Consider the following 27,703-nt stretch of genomic DNA (forward strand, 5'->3'; position numbering starts at 1 on the left):
TGCATAGGGTCAACTTACATTTACTGTATTTTTCACTGTGGCCCTAAACTGAGATGAGAAGCAGGAGGAACAGATGCATGTGAGGTCTCATGACTCTCAAAATGTGCCTGCAGGATGAGTGTGCTTATCCTTGTGAACTGCTGTCACATTTAGGTGGGAGAAGGTGTTTACTGTCATAACACTAGAGGTCAGCATGGCCAATCATCAGTCTGTTATATTTCTGTATTGCTTTGGCCAAACTGCATCTCTATGGCCAAACAGGTGCTCTAAAATGTGAGTGCAGCTCACAACCCTGAAAAAGATGGCTGAACTTTGTGCCTCTAATTAAAAAAAAGAATTGGGCCATTTATTTTGTACATAAAAGTCAAGCCATTTACTAATACAGAAACCTGGAAGCCTGGATGCAGGCACCCACCATACGCTTCAGGATGGAGACTTTAAAAGACCTCAGCAAACAAGAAGACAATTGCATAGCTGTGGGACTTGCCTATGACTGGCCAGGGGAAAAAATGCAGTGCTGACTGACACTGGCTGCAGGCAGAAGGCTTTGTCCTCACCCAAGAAAACAGCTGAGTGACCTGCTCTGAGTTACAACACAAAAAATTACAGGTACAAATCTGGAAGAACTTTGGCAGAGCAAACCAGAAAGAAAAGATAGACTTACTCATGCAGGACTACATTTATTGTGACATCCTCCTCTTCAAGATAACAGTATTTTCTTCAGAGTATTTATTTTTTTTTATTCAAGACTTCAGTATGAAGTTAATTTAATCCAATTAGAGGGGTTTGGTTTGGTTTCTAGGAGTATGGACGTGCCTTTCATTTCTTTGTTACAACCAGTATTATTAACTACCATGTGCAGGCTAAAAAGCCCTAAACATTATATTAAAAGACAACTATATCACTCAGATATGTGACCAGCAATGTGCTTTTTTAAGGCTTCTGCAATGAGATACTGTAGACAGATACCCTTTAGGATACTCCACAAGGAACAATAGAAATTGTTTTTCAAAACTGGAAATAATTTCTCTGGTCTATGACAGATTGGACTAAAATGATTCTTAAGAGAATACTAAGCAACTGCAGCTGGCATGCAATAAGTGACCAAAGCAGAGTTTTCAGTTTAAATTTAGTTACAACACAGGATGGAAAGCTTTTCTGAGACATCCTGTAAAACAGAAAAAAAACCCTAAAAGTCTTCCTATGAAAAAAATTAACATGAAGCTTCAGGACAGCATGTGGAAACTCATCAGTGCATGTCTCATCAGTGTTTCATGCCCAACTGAAAATGGATCACTGTAACCACAGCTTGAAAAACAAACTGCTTCTAAATATAGGGACATAATAGTTTCAGAAACAGTACAACATAAAGGCTCATCATCTTGTGTTCTGAAGTGACACAACAACATTTCTGATCATTTTCATGTTTTCGTGTCCACTGGCATATCTGCAGTGACAAATTCAGGAAGTGAAGTAGAATCATAACAACCAGGAAAATCACTACATGTGAACCATTCACTTTACAAGGATGGTCTTGCTTTACTGCATCCTTCTTTACTTCCTATGTCACATGCGTTGCTCCCCTGGGCTTTTAAGCAACGCTCAATTTTGGTCTCAATCACAGATAATTTCAATCATGGCTGCAAAAAGCCCAATATATGATAGCATGAATTTATACATAATAGCACTGCCTAACAGGCACAAACAGAGATGCTCTGAATCTTGGCTTTACTCCTGCACCATGGATAACGTACTACACCTGCACTTGAATGATGATGCTCAGAACTGTCTTATGTCTATTGGTGGGTTTTGGGTTAAAGTATTTGATGTAGCGGTCCTGGAAACAGTGGAGCTATGGTTGCTACACTCTCCACCAGAACTGATAGGTTCTGTATGTGACCATTTCTAATAACTCTGTATCCTTAACACAGTAAATCTGCAATCTCAATCCCACTTCCTTAACTCCACATTCCCCATTCGACCTCTTAACATATACATCCCATACACACCCTTTCCTCATGATCACTTTGGTTCCCCCTTAAAGTCAAACAAGTTGCTTAACAACCTGTAGACTGTGGCCCCTCTAGGTCCTACCTTCAACTGACTTAATGTCTTACACTGGGCCATTTTGCTGTCAACATGACAGTGATTAAAGGAGACATAACTTTGATGCCTTACTCTGAGGACACGAACTCAAACCGCTACTTGTTTTGACAAACACCTAAACCACTCTTTTTGAGACTACAGCAGTGATTTTTAAGCCATGGCTTTTTAACACCTCAGAGTTTTTTCACAGACCACTTCTCAGAAAAGGAAGTTTGTACTTTCTATCCAGTAGATATTCTATGAGTGTGATATCTCTGAAGCTGCTCACTTTCACTTTTCAGTGAAGAAATTATAAACTATTTCAGGAGAAATTATAAACACTTTGAAAAACAGAGTCTATGATAGACTGAGGATGTGACCATCCCTAGACACAGAAAACAGCACTGCCTGACTCCAACAGGGCATTTTTCTCTGAAGGAGAAGAGACCTCAGTTGTCATCCCTGCACTTATCAAAATTTAAACATCCTCATCACAGAACTGTGCATTTTTTCTTTGTTGACTGTCATGTTGTTGTGGTGGGTCTGTTCCTCCAGCCTGTGGAGGTCCCTCTGAATGGCAACTTGGTCCTCCATTCTGAGAGAGAGGGGAATTGCAAATGAAATTCACCAAGCTGAAAAAAAAAAAAAATAGTTGCTCTTTTCCACATTTATTTTCAACTTTCTTTTACTGCAGTCTTTATCAGTCTTGCATCAGTGTTAAGTTTACTACCTGCCCCAGCATTTGTTTCGAAACAAGCTGTGTAAAGTCACTTCCTGAGCAAGAACTCATGTAGTCAACAGCAGGTGACAGCACCAGCACTGATATCCCCCATTGTGACACTGATAACTGCAGACTGTGACTTGAAAGAAAAACTGAATGGTAGTACATTCCTACAGTTGTTTTGTGAATCTTGGCTTTAGATGCAGAGACACCAGCCATATATTTTAGGATTTGTCTAGTTCTCCATGCCAGGCCCTTAAAAATCATCATTTCTAGTCAGGTTGCATGATCATAGATACAGCTGAATGTTTTACAATGAGGAAAAGGCAAGTTTATAAACAGATTTTTAAACATTTTTAAACAGCAAAGTATACTCAAATTACAATTTATATTTCAGTGCAAATTGCAATTTATATTTCAGTGCAAATTGCAAAAAATGTCTGGAAACTGCACTTACCAAGTGCTTTTTTTATTATCCTGTCTCTTCTTCTTCTTCTTCTTCTTCGAGAGGTATGAAAATAATTTCAGCTAACTTTACTTATATGTAAACACTTTTATAGACATTCTCTTGATATAACCAGCTTTGCACACACACATAATTTGTGGAGTGTCTTGTTTATTTAAGAAATATAATGGGAAGGCAAAAAGACATAAAGTATTTAACTGTATTTCAGTAATAAGTAAAGCAGAATTCCTCTCAAATGACTGTATAACATTCTGGGAGGAATAAAAAGGGAGTCTTTTTACTGAACAATGTAGACTCAGCTAGTCTGCTTGCCTAATGGTGATTCTGATAATGACTCAAACAGGAGAGAAAGTAAAAGGAGCAGTACTGCCTCATGGAAAAGTCAGTTTATATACTTCATTCTCTTTCATGATCTCTGTGAAAATCATCTGCCACTATGATTGCAGTGTGGTACATAATACACTGTACTTTGTTGCCAAGAGAGGTATTGTGGCCTTATTTTAGCAGATGCAGAGCAAAAAGCAAGCACATAACAAAAGGCAGAAGGAAAGCGCTGGTGGTCTGTGTCATCCCTCTTATGGCAATACAGTCCCAGAATGAAATAAAACTGTATTGCAGACATAACATTGTCCTCAGAAAATATATTTCAACGTTAATAACTTAAAAATAAAAAGCTTTCTATTTGGGGTTTGTGGCTTTTTGTCATTAATCCAGTTTGTCTGAGGACACTTGGAGCCAATACCCTCACTCTCACTAAACAGCAACCTTTGTTAAGGTGATTCCATCCTACATACTAGATAACCTAAACCATTAAGGCTCACATATGCAGGGCACTTTAAAAAAGCCTTGATTAATTACATAATGAATGATTTAGTTTCAGGACAATACTGATCAACACTTCATCTGTCTGGGGCTCTAACACACACATACATAAAGCACTAGCTTTCTGATACCTAGCACACTGAAGTGTCACAATTCAGGATGAAATGAGTTGCCAGAACTGGCATTAAGGAAGAGCTGGAAAAATACAGCAAAGGGGAAGTCTGTGATGGCCTGCAGTTAGATCATATTATACATATATTATATCTCATGAACTATCCTCAGTGTGTGTTGTCCTGCAATAGACATTTGTTTTCAGTAAATATTGGTCCTTTTTTCCTTCAAGAAAAGGTACAGAGAGTAGACAACAGTACTCAAAGCATTACAACGGCAACTCTTTAGTGAGAACCTGGAACTCAAGGTATTAAACATTAGAAAACAGTGTCATAATGTGTGGCAGTAGCCACATTTCATCAATCTATACAAAATTTGTTTCTTGAGTCTACCTATTGTTTTGTCGCAGAAGAGTCTTTAACTTTCGCTTTTAGAAGAGAGGACAGTCTTTATTTTTCTCTCTATAGAGAAAAGTGTGTCGGCTGTCTTTTGCTATATGTTGTTTTTTCCACATACAATGAGGATCTGTGATTTTTACCAGTCCAAAAATGGTAAACACTGCAGAGTTTCAGAATAGCACCTAGAAATAAATACCCCATCTAACACAATTTTCAAACTCAGATTGAGCTTGAATGCTTAGTATCTTTATGGGGAGTAGAGGAATTGAGCTGCTTAAGAAAGAGATTTCCAGAAGACAGACAAATGGGAGAAACTCTGTATTGTGTTAAGGGATCTAAATCTAAGTCAGACATTTAGGCTGAGCAAATCCTAGCCACTAAAGAAGTCTCAGTCTCCCGTTCTCCTTTCCTGCTGTCTCTCTACTTAATTTCATGTTAAACCTGTGTCTCTAGCTGTCTTTTAAGGGGGAAAATGCAGTGCTAGAGGAGAGGACCATCATCACAGGTCAGTTACCCCAGGACTCCGTTAGCAAATCTCCATAGCTAGCAATATTTTGGCCCTTGGCCTGGCTGTTTGCTGGTCATCAGTCACTGGTAAAAACAGAATTGTGTAGTCTACATCCACACTGGCAAATGTGCTGGAATCAGAACATAAAATATCCACTTCCCAGATCTAAGACTCATACTCTGCAGGGCTCCATAAAGATCTGTTCAGATTTGCTTAACTTAGTTTAGCACAATTTTGCCAAACTTTGACTCATTCTCTATTCAGCAAGTATAAAATTCTTATTTTAAGTAAATATTTTAATGTAATTTCTTTAAGCTATATAGTCTTTAGGCCACCGTCCTCTCTACATCCATAAAATATTTCACAGTAGATCAGCTATTAGCATTATCAATGATTTTTCTTATAAGGAAGGCCAGACTATGACTTACTATTATCTAAAGTAGCATCAAGAACCAGAACCTTTAGCAGATACCTCTCCATTCTGCATGGATTAACAGTTGAATCTCCTCATGCTTAGTTCCTTTTTTATGTTTATACTTATTCATTTTGTATTTTATTATGTTATTAATTTTTAATTTCATAGTGATTTAACAATTGTTATTACTCTTCATTAATTATTTCTCAGGTACACTATTTCCTTGTCTCAGTTTCCTAAGGTGATTCTCCATTATGAAAACTTCCTATGCATCTTCAGAAACAGCTACTCAGAATTGTAAACATGACCATGACATTGTAAGGATACAGTAAGAAAAGCTTTCCCCAAGGGATATCTTAAGTGTTGCTAAAAGGGGACAAATATATTTAAATTATACCAACTACTGTCTCTGGAGCACTTTGAGGCAGACAAAACTGAAAAGAAGCACTCCTTATGGCCAGAAAGCTACTACTTAGCTTGTTTTCCCTTACACATCCCACACTGCTGACAGTACCTCTTAACCACACAAGCATACTGCTGCCTGCATAGTCCACTGCTTAAGCAGCACCTGCCATGGTCAGAGGGGGCTGTGCAGCGTGAAGGTGTGCCAAGGTAGAAAATTGATGTCCTCAGGTTACTCACGGTTGGCTACCACAGCACCAACTGAAAAAAGAATATGGGACCTAGACACTGGCTCCGAAGAAAACTCTCTTATATTTTCTAGGGGAAAGAAAAATCACATAGACTGACTGGAATACACATTTTTTCACTCCAATATTGGTTTCAGTGTGAACGTTGATGGAAATCATGCCAGCCCAGCAAATCTGACATTGTTATGAAAGAACATGGGTAAGAGAGAAAAATGCACCATCACGTGCATATATACCAGTATGTTCAGTTCATATGCATAGGTATAGCATTCAGCAAGGCATCGTTTTTGATGCCTTTAGCACACTTGAATCCTTGGTTAGGCTAGACGTATGAACACAAAGAACATTACTTCTGTTTCGGGAAAAAATGCTTATCCATTAGGAAGCCCTCAATACCTGTTCTTTCTTTTGCATTGCAAAAATCTGTCCATTATATGGATTGTGTGCACATTTATATCTAGCTCTGGTCTGAAACTAGCATCTGGCCTTAATTTGTTACTCAGCCTCAGCAAAACCACAATACCACACAGGTTTCCTACACTCCTCCTAGCCACTCTCTGTGACATTTACAGTGCATATCAGAATGAACTGGAGCTTACCTTTAATGTACTGCAAATGAATTATTAGAGCAATGCTCTTAGCTGCTTGTCTTTCTCCTTTTCCAGCTGAGATGACTCCATGGGTATGTTTGTTCTTATCCATTCAAGCATCCAGTCAAATAGATTAAACCACAGCTAACCTGGTTTTGAATTTGAAATGGAATACGGGAAGAGAAAGGAGGCCCCACAGCTGGATGCTGGCTTCAGCTAGGAAACAACAGTACAGCCTCTGCTGGCTGCCTCTGAGCTGAAGCTCACATCTGCAAGTGTAAATGGTTTTTTTCCATTCTGCTATATTAGCCAAGTTTATGCAGGTCATTCTGATCTCAGCCAGGAAAGGCAAAAACTGTCATCCCTTCCACACTCAGACCAGCAACTGCTGCAATTGCAGTGTTGAGACTGATTTCCAATAGTCAGCAATGGAGTAACAGAGAGAAGCGTCTACCTAGGTTGCCACCAGTCTCTCTCAGGAGTTGCCATGTATTAATTTTCCAGTGCTACACTAGAACAGAGCAGATGAGGAACACAGTGGTATTGACTGGGAAGCAGTAGAGAGATGACTGACATGTCCATAACTCACTGGGCCTAAGACGAAGGAGTCTAGGAGTCTAAGTCACATATTCTGTAGAGTTATGCAAAGGTATTTTCCCACTTTGAGACACATTGCACTTTTTTTTTTTTTTTACCTTGGCCAATGCTGTTTACAAAATACAAAACCAAGTAAAAAAATTATTCAGTATAATTCCTCTGACACATCACTCAGTGCTAGTTCTGGCCTCTTTATAATCTCATCTCTTTTCTCTGCTTTTCTGTGGTTACAATATATTCCATTTCCACTTCTTTCATTCAGAATTTCTTTCATTTTGTTAGGGTTCTGTTGGCCACAGTTATTCCTCTCTCTCTCTCCTTAGTTCAGACAAACCTGGCAAAGTTGCAGCTACATAAAAATAATACACATCAGAGACAGTGTATTATTTCTTGCTCTCTGTTTAGGACCACAGTGTTTTTGTGTTGAGAGCTCTGTAATAATTCAAGCCCACGTGAGTAGTCAGGAAAGAGACTCAGATCTCTTATCCCACATTTGTCTGGAGAAAAAACAATGTACAAGCAATAGCCAATGTTTATTGACACTCTAGTTATGCATATATTACCCATTCTGGTGCTTCTTAGTTTTCCTTCTTAATTTGTTTTGAAAGACCCTATAAGAAGAAAATGTTACATGCTGGACTGTAATTCTTGCTGATGTGATGACATATAAAATGGCTTTGCAAGAGTCCTAGATTTGGTTGATGCATTTCTGTCACTCATTACCACCATCTACTGTGATGTTTGAGAGAGAGACTGATGCTGTCCAAGACTGCTAAACTAACAGAACAAATGTCACAAAAAATAAATTTTCAGGGTCAGGACCAGTTTGAAATAAGAATATGATTCTGACAAAGGCCAGTCAGTGCACAACTTCTAGTTATGTGGAGTGTACTGAACTGTTAAGTAAAAGAATGTATTGTGTAGGTATCCTTTTGAAGATCCTGAAAGAGAAATGTAGGAGAAAATCCTATCCTTTTCTGAAATAAACACCAAAATTCCCACTCACTTTGTTAAACCAGGACTTCATCCCTTGATTGAAGCAGAAATCAGTTTTGAAGCTGAGGCAGCAGATGGTTGAGCCAGGATTTGGGACACAGATTTCAAGAGTGTAGATAGGATTCAGAAAACATTGGCAATTCGGAATGGAAATAATAATTGAGCCGACAGATATAAAAGTCCTGAGATATATCATGTCATTTAAATTGAACATCATAACTACCATCTTTCTAAATATTTTTTTTTAGTGCCTCAGCAGAATAAAAGTTTCATACAATAACATTTACTATGACACCACAGAAAAGACTAATGGCCTGTTAAGAGAACTACTATGAAAATAATGAAGTTCAGAAGATATTTCCAAGCACTTAATATGCCTAGAATAAAAACATTTCTGTTTGACTTTATCTGAAACTCATTTCTGTATGCCTAACACTATTGTCACAGCATAATATACAATAAATCAAATTAGTATAGGATAAACTCGTAATTCCATTACATAAATTTTGTTAATATGATGAATATTAAAGCACTATTAATGTGGAACGATTTACTATAAAATGGCATTTTGGCAAATAAAAATGGATTAGGAAAATATCTATCAAAAACTACTGGAAAACATAACCAAAAAACCTCATACCACTTAGGAAATAAATAACTATATAGCTCTCCATGTTAAACTTAGAACTAGGAAATGTTTTCATTTAAAGCATTGAGGTATGCAAATTTATTGCTGTGAGAAACTATTTCATGTATACACCATTTACAGTAACAGCATTGCCTTCAGCACCATTCATATGTGACTAATATGAGCATTGAGCAGAATTTGAAAATCTAATGAGACCAGGTCAAGAACTGTGAAATAATCTACAGTTTACAGGGTAAAAAAAAAAAAAAAAAAAAGAAAAAAAAATCTGAACAAGAAAAAAAATGGGTTTATGGCATTTTTATGAGCAAACAATAGATCTTTTTATTCTGGTTTGGTTAACTCAGTGGAAGTTGCTTGATGTTCAGTATCTGGAAAAATTAGACCATTTAATTAGCTGCCTAAAGTTGCCTAATCTCAGATCCTCGATTTCTGTTTGAATCTTGTCATTGTACTTTTGGTTTGGAACAGTCTGACTTAGGATAAAGGGAGAGATTTAGCAGAATCTCCTAATGCCCACACTATCTCACTATATTTTTCGCAAATTATTGGATTAAAAATAATAAATATAAGCTTAAAATTGAACCAAAAGATAAAAGAGATTTTATACAATGGGAGAGCAAGCCTTTTCTTTGCATACAGCAGTATTTCCAAAACAGTAAGTGGAAAAACAAGTGTGATCACACAAAGGAACTTTCCTGTGTCATAATTAATCATGTTTTGTTTTTTATAAGGAAAAAAGAGTTCCAGAGGTTATCAAAATATTAAATTTTCAGTTTTTCTGTCCCCTTTCTTTCCAGTAGATACTCCTGTTATAATGGGGACCGTGCATATTGAAAATCACAGAAGAGAAATCAAAACATTCATCTTCTTTCATTAAAGAACAAATATATTTGACAGATTGTAAATTCTTTAGAGTGTTCACAAGATGTTGACAGTAAAGAACATTTTATTTCTATTGAATATTTCTTCTTTGTTATAAAAAGGAAAGTTTACATGTATTGAAGTCCGATTTCACCTTGAGAGGCAGATGGGTTACTATCTCATCCAGATGTACATACCAAGTCTCTTGATCGTCATTCTCTCTTGGGTGTCATTTTGGATCAATATGGATGCAGCTCCAGCCAGAGTGGCTTTAGGCATAACAACTGTACTGACCATGACAACACAAAGCTCAGGTTCACGAGCATCTCTTCCAAAGGTAGGCAGAATTTCCTTTGTTTGTACCACATTAGTACGAAGTCATAATGCTACATGACAAGTAAACACCTTCAGTAAACCTTAAAAGATGTGTTTTAATTATTAGCATTTAATCATCTTCTAAAGGAGATAAATAACTTTGAAATATTAGGGGGGTTTGTGAGTTACCAATCAAATATATTCTATTTCTCCCCCATCTCAACTATTTAACTAACCACATATCTATTACATTCCATCAACCTTGACAAGTGATGAAAGCAATTGTATTCAGTACTACATAAATGCTGCTTAGCAATTGACTAGCTCGTCCTTTTCCAGATTCCAGTATCTGATGACATGCTAGCAGATATGACTGAATTTCTAAAGGTCATAGATTCCAACCTGTTCTCAATGATACTGCTTTCCCAAAACCTGCCTACATTATGAATTAATTCACTAGTTACAAACACATTCACATTAAGATATAGAAAAATGTGAGGCTAATAGCTCCAAACAATTGTATAAAGAATGGTCCACTACACAATATAAATAGCTTAAAGTATATTTCTATGATTAACTATTTAAGTTTTCTGACTTGTTGTTGCTTAATGATTTTTTTTTCATTTTAAGGGTAATTTCTTGACCATCTTCATGTGCCATTGCAGTTAACAGAAATAAAATGTATACAATAAAAATACACAAAGACCACTTCTTAGTGTTAGTATTAGTTTTAACATGGTATTTTTAGGTTGGCTAATTAAATATTTTTTTTTAAGTAAAATAGATACCCCTAGCAGGGGTGAGTGTGTTTTGTGCCTCAAACATAGCAATCCGAATGCATCCAAAAGTAGCATCAGCAGGTAAGAAAATGGAATTCTATAAAAACTCAGAAAAGCAAGAATATAAGAGGTTACCAAAGAGAGCTACAGATGGGTTTTGTCACATTTTTGAGGCCTGAATCTAACTGTGTTGGCTTATATAAAAAAGCTCTTGTAAATCTGCACACAGAGACGGAACAGGCCCTACTTTCCTAGTTCAGATTATGTCCTGCAGTTGAGTTTGGCAATAAAGGATTGCAGTGAGTTCATCTACTCTGCAATTGATTTTCAGTACTTCCACTGTGTCAAAATTACAGGACCAATTTGAACCTATATCTTTGATTTACCATGCTTATACTAGCAGAGAATGAACATATCAGAGTTCTCCATCTATCTCTCTTCTTCTACCTAATTTCTATTCCAGGAATTTTAAATCAGATCCATTATAATACAGGAATTCCCACTGGTCCCACTATAAGCTATTCTCTGGTTCCTTAGTACACTCTCAGATCTCAGTGGGACAAATGGAGGAAGAACATGTGCTTCTTGTGGATTATTTGGTTTCTGATAAAATACACAGTACATTATGAGGAACTGTTAATGTCATAAACAGCAAACACATTTTGTGAAAGACTACATTTTAAAAATTAATATTTAAAGTTTATAGATTGAATTGTTGTCCCTCTTATTATCTAGCTTTCCTGTTAAGTTTTGTTTGATAAAAGTAGTGTTAGGATGTGGAGATATTAAAGCACTTACTCCTGACATGAAATACTAAACACATCTCTGGTTTTAACATATTCAGTCTTCTGCTCTATTCTCTCCATAGGTGTCATATGTCAAAGCAATTGACATCTGGATGGCTGTGTGTCTGCTCTTTGTATTTTCTGCACTTTTGGAGTATGCAGCTGTAAACTTTGTGTCAAGGCAGCATAAAGAACTTCTGAGATTCCGTCGCAAGAGGAAGAAGAACAAGGTAAAAGTAACAGTATTCACAACTTTGAAAGAGAGTCTGAGATTGATTTATGTCAGGATATAGGGTTAATTTGGTAAACATACTGCAGCTTAAAGTGGCAATATAAATAAAATGGCAGCACAGAATGAAATTCACTGTAGGCCGAGGGTCACTACAAGGACTATGCACTGCATAAATCCAACTTGAATTCTCAAAAAAGGGATTAAGAGGGATTTAAATGACGCATGGGCCATGTGGGAGCCATCTGCACAAGCATGAATTTCACTCTGTTAGAAGAGTTAGATTATACTTCAATGGATGAATGTTACTGGTACCTGCAGCAGTTTGTACTACACTAAGATTCAACAAATAATGCTTCCTAATTTAATTTTAGTATTCAATTCAAAGCTTTAAAAGCTGTGTTTCATGTAAACATTTTTAATACAAAAAATACTTATTCAATATTATTGGTGGAAGAACAAACACTTTAAAAGGCTGAGAAATTTGAGGTTTTTTCCTTCTGTCAAGTTAATTTAGTATAAATTGTTCATACAGCTAGTAAGAAACTTTCATACAGTAATGGTTATTAATATTTATTTTATAGCTGAAGCTATCTAGACTATGAGTAAAATAAGCCAGTACCAATGAGCAAAGTCAATCAGCTAAGGCTACCGGTTTGAATTCTGAAGTCCACAGTTATATCAAGCAGTAAACCAAATTTCTTACAACAGTATGTAACTCCTACTTATGATTTTTCAAAGAGTAAATGTTTCTTCAACATACTCATTGAATGAGTACCCACACTGATGTCATGCAGAGCCTTTTCACGGGCTTTCAGTCACTATCTAGAATATTGCTGTGAATGAAAGTGACTGAAGACTTACTTCCATTTACTGACATTTTACAGGTTGTTTCCCTTTTAGTTAGAAGATATTGAAAATCTGTAATGCTCTAAAGCAGTCTCTGCTAGCAAGACTCCATGTTAAAAGGCAGGATGGACAGTCAAATGAAAATGACATTTTCACACATTTGCCTGTTCCTGTGTGTCGAGTCCTAAACTTCTTCAGGTGCAGAGACCAACTCATGTGTTGTAGCCTAGAGGATAATTCAGATTGCATGTACCTGCTTTTAACATTTGTCCCTGTGAAAAATGTGCTTTTTTCTTTTCGCTGGCAGTAGCAGAAAAAAAGTTTTCTGAGAAACACAGGAGGAAAGCAGCATTTTTGTCACAGGGTATTTGTTTTTGAAATATGGCAGCTCTTTGAAAGCTGCTTAAAAGTTTGGAATGGGAGGAATGGGATGGACAGAGACAGATTACCAGACAGGGGACAGGGGAGCCACTACAAATGCATCATGTATCAAATACAAACAGCTGTGGTGAGTGATATATTATGTGACTATACTTTTAGTCCATTTTTTTTTCACCACGTATTATAGTGTCTTCTGGATCTCAGGCAAATTTACCATATTCAACTTTAGAGATATCTTTTCATTTCCTTACACGTCAATTATTATAACAACAGGGTTAGAAACTAGCAGGTAATATTACCTTCCTTCCTCAGAATCAAACCAAATCTCTTTCCAGCCCCCTCTTAGCAAGACTTCAAGCTTACCAAAGACACTTCAGCAATCAGAATCAATACAATTTCAGCTTAGAGATATATGAGGAAGGATCCATAACATACAAAGCACTTCTAAGAGGAGATCACTTAACAAAAAAGTATGCACATGAATAGTCTCATTGACTTAAGTGTTTTGCTGGATCAGTGCTTGACATCATGGTATTTTTAAATTCACACTTAAAAGTCCTTATTCTAATTTTACACTTCATTAGACAGTCTTCTAGCTTCAGGTAGGTTGCATGCTAGGTTCTCATAAAATTAGAGGATTTAACTTAGAGACTGCAGGGTCTGTAGTAAAGTATCAAGTACTTCCCTTAGATTCTGAAAGATGAAGACATGCATTTCAATGCTTTTCTCATAACATACCCAGGTGAGGGTATTGTCTATATTCAGGGTATATTGCTTTCCTTTCCTCCCTGTATCTGTATGTTTCATCATGAGACAGGTTTCTCAGCCTAAATTTACCAAAAAATGTTTTTTTCGCATGCAAGGTTATGATTTTGACAAATAGACATTTTTCTGAAAAAATTAATTTAACTGAAAGTTTCTTGACTTACTCCAATTCTGTGTAGAGCTACAGCTCCTGGCCAGAGTTAACCTTTGAGAATAACCTTCTCAAGCTCTAGAGACAGCCCTGCTAATTGCTTCTCTTTTTCTCAATGTTTTATTAAACCATTTCTTGACCAACAAGTGTACTGCAGCTTGAAACATTACAGCATGGAGATTTTATCTCTAAAAAAAAATTGGATTGCATCCTAAACCCTCTGGTATACAAATAATAAGTTAAGTTTTATGGATTAAAGAAAGCAGTTAAGAACTAGCCTCCCTTACCACAAATGTTATTATTTATTCACCACAAATTCTAACATGAAATGCAGGCCCTAGGATCATAAGTTAAATTAACTTGTGTATCCTTCCTCTTTTGTCTTTTTCAAAGTCAGTTACTATAGCTCATTATTATAAAGTTTTGTGTTTGTCATCCCTGTGGACTAGGTCAAACAGCCACTGGGTCTCAAGAATTGTATTGACTTTTAAAACTACCATGTATAAAGAAATGTTCATTTAACCACAAAGTCAAAAGACTTGAAAAGAAGTTAGGTTAAAAGGCTGCATTTAAAATAAAATTCAGGGGCTTCCTTGAGCATTAAGTCCTCTTTCTTTTCAGAGTGAAAACTGCTACTCTATTCAGTATTTATGTCAAAATAGATCATAAAAATAGAGCTGTTAGGATAACGTATTAGACTTTTTTATACTATATGCTTACCCTCTTGTGACATTTTACTAGGATTAGGTTTTTCTAACAGCTGAATTTCAACTGATGAATACAGAATCTTTTGGCACTTTTTATCTTCAAGGGTACAGCAAAATTCCTAGTGATTCAACTGTTGCAAAAGTCAAAAAAATAGATGGTTTTGGAAATGTTTCATTTCAGTTATATGTTGACAGAAGAGAACATGTATGAATTATATGTAATTACAATAGGGCAACTGAAGAATTTCCTATTTTCTTTGCAATTAAAAAGACATGCTTGTTGTAAGAAATATTCACTTTTACCAAGAAACCCTAACAATGGTCAGATGATGGAATTTCAGGGCTGGAATGCCCTTGGGAGGTCAATGAATTCATTTTCCTGACCTAAGTCAGGATCAGTTATACCTAATTCATCACAGTCATAAAAATTCCACAAGCTCCCGTGCAATCTATTCCAATGATTTAGAAAGCTTTTTACTCATGCGTTTTTTGGCCTCATGGTTTGTCCAGAAGGGGCAGAGAGAACAGACTACTTCATTCCTTTATGTAGCTATTTGCACATCTCCATTCAGTCATCTTTTCTTTAAATACTCCCAGTTGGTACAGTCTTTTTTTTTTTTTTTGCTCATTCTCATTCTTCTTCCCTGGAAATTTGCCTAATAAGTCCATATAATTCCTCAAAACTGTGTTTGCAACATGAAGCCTAACCAGTAACAGTTGAGAGCAGCTGAAGGATCACATGATGCAAGTTATACACTTGTTTATCCAAACCAGTTTGACATTTGCCTTTTTAACAACAGCATGGTATTGAACCATATCAAGATTGTGATCTTCCATAACTCCTGGGCCTTCTTCCAGAACTACTGCAGAGCCATTCACTTTCCATCTTATGTTTGTGAAGTTGATTATTCCTTGCTAAATGTAGTACCTTGTATTTGCACCTACCGACTCTCACCCTGTATTTTTCAGACTCTTTGTCCAAATCACTGAATTCAATTTTAACTCTTAAACATATCCTCAAACAAATTTGCAGTTTTTCCCAGGTTGAAGTCTTCTGTAAATTTAATCAAAACTATGAGTTATTCCTTCTCAATGCTGATTAAAAACACAGAACTGAAATCTCTCTCTTAAAAAACATATGACCTAACTCAGATAAAATCCCTGCAGTAAACGAGTGTAGCAAACAAAATAAGAGCTGCTGAGTTTTATGGAAAATTACACAGTTATACAAAGTGTAATTATGTACAGAGGTGTATCAAGACATTTTGGCATCCGAAGCTCATCTATCCTTGCCATTTTTCTTATGCTTTTTCCACCTACAGTCACTGTCTCTTTCTTATACCATCTAGTACATTTGCAGCCTCCCTTCCCAGACAACAGTAACAGCAGCATCAAAGGCGATTCTTAGGTATAACTGCACCCTCTGGCTACCATTTTTATGGTTGTAAGTATGGACCTCACTCAATGATTCCAAATAACTGAAAGGCAAATTTCTTTTCAGAGGCCCGATCCAATTTGCACAGAATTAACAAAAATTTTGAAGTGTTTGGGATTGTGTTGTAAATCCATTTATAAATAAAAATTGTTATTGCAACATAATATGCAACCTACTTATTGCTGTTTTCCAATAGGCATCACAATAGGTATAGGAGATTTTTCAAAAAGGGACTCATTTCTTTATGATAACACAAATGGCATAATGAATCCTGAGAACAGGGGAATTTTGGTTCCTGGTTTGAGACTTCATTTTGTATATAATCCATAGTGCTTTGTCTCTGTCAGAGAAAGAAGTCCAGCCTATGAACACAACTATTTCACAAATATTATAATACTAATGTGATGGAAACATTCCTTCAGAATGAATAAATATTAATTATTAATTTAAAGTTACACTCCTTTCAGTCTTGAAAGACAAAAGGAAAAAAATGGCAGAATTAGAAGTCATACGAGGGATACTGAAACATACCTACGACCAGTGCTTTTTCTTAGTTGCATTTACACTGTACAGAGAAAAACATTATCTGTGTACATATACTGAATAACACTTTGATTTTAGATTAGCTTTTAATATATTTAGTTTTCAGGAATAGTCAATCTTTTAATTCTATTTTCAAAAATCTAAAGATCACTGTATCTTTAGTGAGGAAAATAGACATGCAAACTAGATTGTCTTTAATGGTAATCACACCTCTTTTCTTTTGTTTTCTTTTTGGTCAACCCATCCGTTTTGATGAAAGTATTTTGAGGGAGTTCTTGATGGAAATGAAATCAGTGAATCATTGCAGCATAGCAATGGCTTGAGATGTACAGGACCTATAGACGGGACTTTGCCTCAAATCTACAGTACAAATTTAAGGGTAAACTATGAAGAAGATGTCCCATTTGTCATAATGTGATATCCAGTCATTAACAGAGGCCCTGTCCTTTTGTCTGAAATAATGTCTTCCCATGTGAACTCCATATACCTTCATTGCTACCTGTATGTGATGACGTGAAATGTTAATAAAGGTACATGTCTTGTTAATTTTGTAATCCATTTTGATCTGTTTAAATCTGGATTAAAACATAGTATTAAAATTTTACTTTCTGCAACTTCAAAGGAAGAGTAACATCAGTTCAAGGAGAAAACAGTTGCTACCAGATCAGCACTTAAAACCAAGCTATTTGTAGTGCAGAACAATTGAATAACACTTTCCTTCTCAAAAATTAACAGTAAAAAATACAGTGTTCAAATAACCAAAGCCAAGGCTTCAAATAAGTCTTCAAGCTGTTACCACAACCTACAGTCAAAAGGCTATGGAGATCTTTTCAGCCCTTATGCATATTACTCATCAAGAGAAATGTATTATTAAATATATGGACAGAAAACAGCATAGTCACAGGGCCACAGGAACTGACAGCTTTTTAATTCTTTATAACTAAGTATTTTGTAGAACAACGCTGATACAAAAATAAGCCTATTGAAATTATTTCCTTCAGGCCGCCAAAGAATTCTAACTTTCTAAATAAAAATTATCTAAATTTATTTCCTAACTTTAATTACAGTAATTGTAATAGAGATGATAATATATATATATGTAGCTGTATGCAAAATAACTTTCAAATTCTTAATTTCAAAGCCGTACATGTGAAAAACGCATTCATATTGAACCTTTATTAAAGTTTGTTCATAACAAGATTTTAAAAGCTCTATCAAAAATCAATAAGAAATCATTAATTTTCTTTTCTGTGATGATGCACTAAACAGATATTCAAAAGACCAAAAAAAAAAGCTTCCCTGTTACATTTAAAAGAAAAATCAACCAAAATGCAAGACTTCTTGAGGAAGATTCACTGTCCAATTCTCAACTGGGACATACAGGGTACTACCATTAGATGACTGCAACAGCTGTGGACTCGAACACATGCATCACAAGAAATATTTCTAGTCAAAAAGAGGGACTGTAGCTAAGTCAATTGATAAAAACAAATGGGGTGTCACTGACATCTTATAAAAATGCCTTCAAAAAAGCACTCATAAGTTAATATCAATAATAACCGTAACTGCATCTTTCCTGCTGTGCACAAACACTCTCAGATATGAACCTAAGGCCAAATTAATGATTTTTTTGCATTATGAACCTGCTGAAAAACCTGTAGAACCACGTTTTGAATATCCCAGCAGGTACTCCAGAAAAAAAAAGTATGCTGGTACCTGGCATGTTACAATGCTCTGGAAGGTGCCCTTTCCTGCATATCCATTAGCCTCTGGTCTGAATTAGCAAGCTCCAACCATCCTGACTACCCTCATGAAGGCACCATCCAACAGACATGGGTGGAAATGCTAGACTCCAGCCTGCTTGCAGACTAAATGCAAGATGTCTGCAAGAAAAAAAAAAAAAAAATATCAGAGACCTGGCCTTTAAAACCATTCTAGGGGATCACTCCATTCAGGTAAGCATACAACAGAGACAGTAAAGTCTTAGTATATAGTGCCTCATCCTGAAAACTACCCAGTTGAAATCTGCTACACAGAATAATTATTTTGTTAGCTTTTTGAGCCTGTGTAATCATAAGCTTTATTTTCTGGAGAAGCATGAAAAGATTTAAACCCTGAATTGTACATGTGAAGGTGTTTAAATGGCAAGTTTAGTGTAAATTCTCACAGTCCAGGTATTTGTAACTTCTGTTAACTGGAATGCAACACTACAATTCTTCTGGAATACAGCTACTGTAAAGATGTTATTTCTCATTTTTTTCCGACAGAAGAGGAACACTATGGTAGTAATTAGATCTTTGTTTTATCACGTCATCAAATAATGATCCTATCATTTTGTATTTCTGTTATTCATTTCCATATTGAAGTCAGTGATTTTTCTTCCTCCTTTTCTTTCATGTTAATTTTTCTTTATTTTTTGTTTCTATAGGAGAATTCTAATACAGATTTGAAGTATAGTAGTTTCAGCAAACTGTTTTAGTCTATAAGTTTACTCAATTTACATATATGAAAAGTATTGCAGTTGGATGATAACTACAGCCCTGCTGGATGCTCATGCCAATTGCCAACTAGTTTACTTCAAACTTAGCATCTGATCTGCATTCTTTTGCAGATAACTTATTCAACTAATATTGATAATAAACATAACTGGATTTTTTTTAAACAAAGTAATTACCAATGTTTCTTCTAGCAAGTACTACTAAATTAATTAGAATTAATTCTCCATTCCAAAACATTTTCAAATTTTCCAAATGTCAAAGGCTTTTTCAAAATGAAAAATTTGGAAGTTTGGATTTAAACTATGTTCATTGAGAAATTACATTTGCATAAAGTAAGCGGTTTCAATAAAACAAAAATTCTTCAGAATTACTGAACTGAAACACTAATTATTTGACTTGCTTTGGTAAATAAATTTTTTTACCCTTTTATTTTAACTTAAGCTAGGAAGAGCTTCAAAATATCAAAAATTCTCTTACAAAAGGAAAACTGACTACTGCTCAATTATTTTTTTAATACTTATGGAAATGATTTTCCAAAATACTTATTTAGAAAACAACATATACATAATACTCTGGCATACTTCATAAAAGTCTAGAATCCTAAAGCAACTAGGCTAAATTAGACATGAAAAATAGGAAATCCTGAATTTAAAATCAGTACTTAAAAAATCATGAATGCCATCAAAATCACATGGCTATCACATGAGTAGCATAAATAGTGAAGGAATACACTAGAATATATTTCAGAACCAAATCTGGCCCTGGCTTTACAATCTACGTATCACTTTTTTTCCTGCATTTGTATCTTCTTTATTATTTAAGAGTACATATAACCAGGTAAGGAGAAGTACAAAATGTGTCTCCAGACAGAAGCCACATTCTTGATGTGCATGCTATGAAAACATGTATATCTTCAGACCATCTACTTTTGTTTATGTGCCATGTGATTAAAACCCATTTTCTCCTATAGTTCCCTGAATTCAGAATGTCTTTGCCAATTCTTCCCTGAACTGACAGAAGAATGAGTCAGAAGAAAAATCTGGCCTTTAGCTTTCATTCACTTTATTTTAAACTAAGACACTTTACATACTATTCTCTTTATCTCATGTATTCGCAGGGAAGAGCAGAAATAAGGCATACAGATAAGATTAACTAAATATACAATGATCAAATAGGCAGAATTCTCACCAATATAATTAATGTGACCATCACTAGTGCTTGTATGATGAGTACCTCTAGAGGTCAGGATCCCATTTTGTTAAGTAACATACAGAGTTAATTGCTGTTGTCTAAAAGACCAGTGTGAATTTTGCCCAGTTGAAGACTGCAGATATTATCTGTAAATGGAGAAAATGAAACCAAATCAGAAGTCATGATTACCGCTAGTTTCCTCTTTTCTCTAAATAGATTACAGAATCTATAAACAAATAGGAAAATTATGTGCTTGTTAAAGCTGCTGCACTATTTTTGACAGACACTGATAGGGCTGAAATTTCAACCGGTTAAGATAAAATGTGGACTCAAGAAGTCACTAAGGTAATGGTGCAATACTTGCTGTTGAGCAGCTAGTAAGATTTCTGTAAATAAAAAGAGTCTTTCTTTTTTTCTTTCTTTTTTTTTTTCTTTTTTTAAACAGGATGATGACGTAAGGGAAAGTCAGTTTAGCTTTACAGCATATGGAATGGGCCCATGTCTGCAAGCAAAAGATGGAGTGACACAAAAGGGGCCAAATAATCCTGTTCAAGCTGCACCAAAAAGCCCTGATGAGATGAGAAAGGTATTCATTGACCGGGCCAAGAAGATAGACACAATATCTAGAGCTTGTTTCCCGTTAGCGTTTCTAATTTTCAATATTTTTTACTGGGTAATTTACAAAATCATCAGGCATGAGGACATTCACCAATAACAAGATTAAGGCTTACAGTATATACAGATCTGGCTGCCATGTTCAACAGGAGGCTTTCTGTTAGAAATGTGCATTGGAGGAGTGATCAGGAGAGTTAAGAGCATTGAGGGAGAAAAAAAACCATCCTGCATGGCCTGTGATGCCCAGCCACAGTGGAATGGAGGAATGACACACAGAGAAAATACATCTGCTATTGTAAACTTTGTGTCAAACTAAATATTAACAACTTTTTCATTGTAAATCACTCTACTGAAGCTTTACTGCCAAGTATTTATACATACTGTTACATAGTGGTATAACTGTACAGTACTCTTTGATGTTCCTTAAGTTTTTTTAACTCTGGTGTATTTTTAATTAAAGAAATGGATCCAGAATACCCTAGGTAAAACCCAGAGTATTACAGAATAGATTAGTATTTGTAATCTGTATTTCAATTTTACAAGACAATGACAAATTACTGATTTGAGATTACAGTTTTAAGGACTTTTTCTTGTCTTAAGGTCAGTATCTGTGGTTTTGCAATGAGCACATTTAACACATTTAAGTTATATAATTTATTCAATATACTTCACATTACCGTTCCTCTGGAAGGTGTACGTTGAAAGAATCTCACACAGCACAAGGTATCTACAGCCTAATTGTCTGCATATCACACGAGAAATACATTAAAATTTGTACAGCATTGATTCCTGCAAAGGATTTTTTTTTCTGTTAATTACCTACACCTTTATAATTCAAACATATTTTTTTAATTTTTTTTATATTTTTGAAGAAGTTTTTTTCTCAGTTGATAAAACTCACACAGCTTGTGAGATAGACAAACTACATCAAAATTTTGCAATGCTTCATTTTGCAACGCAAAGAGATCTTGGACCAAAACTAAAAGCAGATAGACAACGGCTTCACTGAAACATTTGGAGAACGAGTACAGCTGTGTTTATGCCCACTTATCTCCTACATGTTACATAAATACAAGAGGTTTAATTTATGAATATATCAAGTTTTCTGACTCATTCTTTGAAGTATATTGATATGACTTAGATACTGGTTAAGAAGCACTTCACAACTTTGGAAAAACATGCAGCTCTTCTAAAACATGAAAAAGGATCTGGATGGTCTTTTACATTTATTGTACTTCATATTAATAAACAGGAGAACAACTATTAAAACTCTTGGAAATGATTAAATAAGTCATATTAGTTGCTTCTTCAAATTGCAACACAATAGATCACATTTATGGCATAGCTTGTAGGCAAGAGTGTTTATTTTTGCCAATTTTGTTTATTGAAAAACAAAAACATGTTAAAAAATGGAAATCTGACATTTAGAATTACTAGATACTTTAAGTCCAGTAGCTGAGGCTGTTTCTCATTGCAAAGTATTTTTGTTTTGAACATGTTTTAAATTTTTGGTTTGTTTTTACTCAGAATGTGTATACAAAAGCAAAATCAGCTGGAGGCAAACATCTGGTGCACTGCCAAAGGCATGGTGCATATGAAGCAACAGAAGCAATGTAACTCTGCATTAAGGATTATAACATAGCAACCTTGGGTATGGTTGGGTTTGTTGTTTTCCTCCAAGGATTAGTTAGAGAGATTCTAAAATAGTAGTTCACAGACTTTGTTCAGCTGTGTCAGAAAGGAACTGTATAATCCTCCTTTATTTTAAAACACTATTTTTTTTTATATTTTTACTTCAATTATGATCTGAAATGAATTCAAATCATTTCAAACAATTATTGCTTGCTGAGATTGTTTGTATCTTGTTTTTGTTGATTTCTTTATGTGCACGTTCCAAAAAATCCTATTTGCGTATGAAGGTGCTCATCTGTGTGAGGGGGTATCATGATCTAATGGCTGACATTTCAGTTGGGTTATATTAATCTCTCTCAAATTTATCATTAGCTGTATTGTATGAAAAGGGATGTTAACTTGCTTCTGCTATCACCAAAGTCAACAGTATTTTGTTTAAGGACTGCCTGAAGTACTGGATCCATAATCGAGAGGCAATCATAAAAAAATTACATTATCTTTCAGGCTCACCTTTCTTTTTTCCTTCTAAAATAGCTGACTTGCATTCAATAAAGAATTCTTAATTGAGGGGTAAGTGTATAAAAAATTGCTGACCAGATCAGAATAACTCCTAGTTATTGCAGTTTATAACACCTGAGTACCTGGTTCACATCGCCTCTTTCCCAATCATTCAATAGTCTGTTGCTCTTGCACATGCAGTACTACCTTGTTTTGAAAACATTCACAAATTTGAGTAATGCAGAGCTAAACAAATTTAGCCCTAAATTTTCTTCATTCTTTAAGGCAGAAAAGGTCTATGCTCTCAAATAGAGGAATCAGACAGGAAATTTTGAAAGTGATGAAAGAGAGATTGGATTACAACACTGGCAAAATGTAACAAGGAGTCAGAAGGAATGTAAATTGTTAAGTAAGAAGGACAAGATCCTTCATTCATATATAAACCTATTAGCTCAGTGAGGGGGAAGAACCCTTGTGCCACATTTCTCTTTGATTAGAGTAAGCTAATCTAAGGAAAAATTACAGTGTATAGCATATATAAAATAAAAAGTATAAATCTACATTTCAATTCTTTTCTGACCTCCCTAATGGAATGTTACCTGTATGTTCTATTTAAAATGAGATCTGTAGATTTAATGACTGGATCTAATGTCTAGTGTTGCCTCTCAGGGTGCATCTCTTCAGCCATGCACTATGGCGAGAAAGAAGAGGGTCTCAGACCTGGCCAATGGAAAGTATATCTCTTCCTCTGCGTAGTTATATTTCTCTTTCATAGGCCATTACATTGGGAAGTTGAGCATACCCTACTTCTATACTGCAAATTTACATAAAATGCTCAATATTCTAACAGGGCACATTGAAAATAGAGAGAATTAAATATGTTTAAAACATCATTATGACAACATCTACGGTGTTGCTGAAACACTTTTTTATTTAGCAATCCATTAAGAAAAATATTTCAGAGGGGAAAAGCAAAAAAGGGTTCCATGATGATTTTTCAAATGCACATAACAGTTGGCATATCATTCCGCTGCCCTCAGGTAAGTAAAGATTTTCTATTTTGATGTAATGGAACTAAGATCTCTCCCAAACTGATGGGTTTGTGTTTTTTTACTGGAACCATAACATTTGCCAAGGTAACAGAAGCCTCTGCAGTCCACTAAATGTGTTTTTCAAAAGAAAGCAGCACTTAAAATGTAAATTTAATTTAGATTATTCCTAAATGACTTAGTGTAAAGTCACATGGTAAAGAGACAGAGAAATGTCATTTGAGATGATAAGAAACTTCAAGGCACAAACGCCTGCTCTTTACCACTGACTAGGGGAAAAGTCCATAAATGCCAGCAGGCATGTCAGCCCTCTGTACAAAGCTAGAATAAACAGCTACTGTCATCAGCTAAGATTAGTGTGGGAGATGCTTCTTTTGTAACTGTATAATGAAGTAGCAGGGAATAACATTAAGAAGATGCCAGAATTGAAAGGTACTCTGCAGTAATATCAGACTGCAGTACTTATGCTACAATCCTGTGAAAGAGGCAGTAGAGAGGCAGAAAAATAATCATCAAGGAAATAATGCTTGAGGCAGAGGCTCTAGCAGGACTTCTACATCTAAGAAAGACCCCATTCATTAGGCTGAAGTAGATAGCTACCTCACCTCACTATCACTGAACCTGGACTCTGCAGAGTACAGGTCTTTAACAAAGCCACACAAGAAGGCTTCTTGCAAGCACAACCCCTATGGAACACAACCCCTATGCGACAGGCTAATGCAGCTTTGCCCCAAGTCATTATTCACCATATGTGCAGACTCTGTGCTGCTCAGGTCATGTTTTTGTGATTTCAGTAGATCGGACCTATACTTCAAAAATAAAATACTGACACTGGAAGATCATTGCAATACAATGAAAACAGAGGGAGAAACTATAGGATCTGGAGGGACATTCCAGTAACACAGTTACCAAAGAGCTGACACAGTCACCATAAAGGGGAAAGAAGGAAGCATGAGGCATCCTTACTACTTTTCCCCATCCCCCAGTATCCTCTCCATAGGTACACTTGTTCAGGTGGAAGCAGTAGCTGCAGCAGGAAACAATTTATGTCAACTACTGCAAAGTATATATCCTCTTGGGACAGTAGTTTCTACCTGTGTGGACAGAGAATTGACTTCCACACCATAAGCTTTCTTAATGGAAAGAGAAGTGGAGCAGGAAGGTACAAGATGAAAAGCATGGGCTGTATATAGCATAAAAGGGACCACAGGGAGAGAGAAAGCCCAAAGCAGTGCCTGGAACCTCTCATATGACTGTCTTTTCTTCCTGCACTAAAGAGAGATGTAGCCAATTCCATGTCATCCCTCATAAGGCCAAAAACTTCAAGACCTTGAGAGAGGATAAGAAAGGTCCCTTAGAGGAGCAGTAGATGTACTCAACTACCACAGTACCAAACCCCTGCTTAAATTATGAATAGCAAAATGCATTTTTTAAAAAAAAAACTGTATTAAAATATCAACAAAATAGGCTTCCATGGTCAGAGGGTTTTTTTCTCTATAATGGTTTTTTCTCTATAATGCTGACAAACTAGAGGAGGTTTGAAGGAGAAAGAGAAGAAGGGATGCTAGTGTTTTACTATATAGAATTCAGCTATTTTTATCACACTATATAGAATTTAGCTATTTTAACACCAAAATAAAGTGCATTCTACTTTTAAGCTTTGACAGCAAGCACTATTATCTAAGCAGGTTAGTAGAATTAGGAAGAACATGGGATTTAATTATTTTTTCAACTCTATCATATATTGGTTTTCTTTGGATTCTCTTTATCAGAGTTTGGTCCAAAACCTTTTATAGGCTGCTTTATAAAAAATCCTTTGTGATGTGCGAGAGATTATTCTGTTTACTCACTGGAAAGACTTATATTTAGGTGGTTTAGAGATGTGCACTTTACATTTAAGGAGTAAGGTATTGCTTCCACTTTGTACTATAACCCCTTATACAACTGTAGGTTGATCATGTAGATGAAAATAGAATATAATAAGCTGTACAAAACCTTATATTTTTAACAGTAGGGAAAGATAAAATGTCTTCCTTAACCTTAAAAAAAAAGTATTATTTTTAGCAATAATTTTATATTTGATGTAAATTTATTTATATAGTTCCCAGCCCAAGCTAAGATGGTTGGTTGCAAAGATAGCTATACTTTATGTGCAACTTCTGCTCTCATTTAAGCTATCATTGGAATTAATCTAATCCAACAGAGCAGAATTTAGCCTTAAACTGTGAAACTGCTGAATGAGCTATTAATTCTTACAGTACCCCTGTGAGGTAGTAAAGTAACTTTATCCACATCTTACCGTACAATCATATGGTTATTTAGATGAGAAAAAGATCATCACAGCTTTTTTCCTTTTTGAGATGACTAAGGAGAAAAATATAAATCACAAACCAAACTACTTGTTAATAATAAAATGGGTATTCTGTTTTGGAGTGGTTATGGAAAAGGTGCCTTCAGGCAACACACATCACCTACAGTAGTTACTGAAATACTATCAGTTTGGAAGGCTTGTGGAAGCAGGTTAGATTGCTTGAAGCAGTGGTTAAATGCCAGAAAAATATTGGCTCATCCTGTATTCTTGACATTCTTGAATATTACTGCACTTCTTCACTTTCATCTTCGTGAAATATGCAAGAAACATTTCTTATGTTTGTATTTTAATGTATGACACAGTGATGTTAACAGATGAAATGGACTAAAGTAGCTACTGATGTTCCATGAATGTGTAATTGTGATCTGTATAAAAAGAAATTGTGCCATAAGCTTTTGACATAAAGGTTTAACATAATATACAGTAGTTTGTGTGTTAGTGATCCTGGCTTTTTTAAAGGCTACAGCAAGAAAAAAGAAAATAATTAATATGAAAGTGTATTAATAACTTGTCTGTGAGTTGTCAAAATACTCTCCTGTGAATTCTGTCTGATGGCAATTTCATCTCAAAGTACTTCCTTTTTGGTAAAACTCTATAAATGTGTTGTGCATGGATTTGATTAAATTCTTTTTTATTGTATTACAGTATCATACTGCACTTAAACTGACATTCTCTGAAGACAGAAGTGTTAAAATATGTGAAATTTATGGTGTCACTTATGTCATTGTAGATATTTTGTTAAAAAAAATAAACAACTTTTTCCAGAAAACATGCAATTATTTTTATGATATTTTAGGCAATGGATTTAAAGTCACAGCAGGGAGTATCAGAAATTGGAAAAAAGGATGAAACCCTCAACAGCAGTTAAGGTGCATTACCATTAAATACTTCAGGAGTCAAAACTTGAGAGAGAAGGAATGGAGTGTCTTCAATTTTTATATTATTCAGATTAAGCTTCAAAATATTTTGACTGCCTTAATGAAATATACAAAGAGGTGTTTTCAGGGAGCATGATGGAGAATGGCAGGCACTGAATCAGGA

At 35.4% G+C, this 27,703-nt stretch overlaps 1 protein-coding gene across 2 annotated transcripts in view; it reads left to right on the forward strand.

Moving 5' to 3' along the window:
• GLRA3 (glycine receptor alpha 3) overlaps positions 1 to 27,433 on the forward strand; it is a 95,374-nt gene extending 67,941 nt beyond the window's left edge. Inside the window, exons 7-10 of one of the 2 annotated variants that reach the window (XM_074822791.1) lie at positions 9,992 to 10,206; positions 11,832 to 11,978; positions 17,068 to 17,187; positions 20,943 to 27,433. In XM_074822791.1, the coding sequence (XP_074678892.1) occupies positions 9,992 to 10,206; positions 11,832 to 11,978; positions 17,068 to 17,187; positions 20,943 to 21,212 (752 nt within the window). In that variant the 3' untranslated portion in view covers positions 21,213 to 27,433. The remainder of the gene's footprint in view (positions 1 to 9,991; positions 10,207 to 11,831; positions 11,979 to 17,067; positions 17,188 to 20,942) is intronic. The other variant, XM_074822792.1, reaches the window with a different exon arrangement.
• The last annotated feature ends 270 nt before the right edge of the window (positions 27,434 to 27,703 follow it).

Source organism: Strix aluco, chromosome 4, assembly GCF_031877795.1.
Source record: "Strix aluco isolate bStrAlu1 chromosome 4, bStrAlu1.hap1, whole genome shotgun sequence".
NCBI lineage: Eukaryota > Metazoa > Chordata > Aves > Strigiformes > Strigidae > Strix > Strix aluco.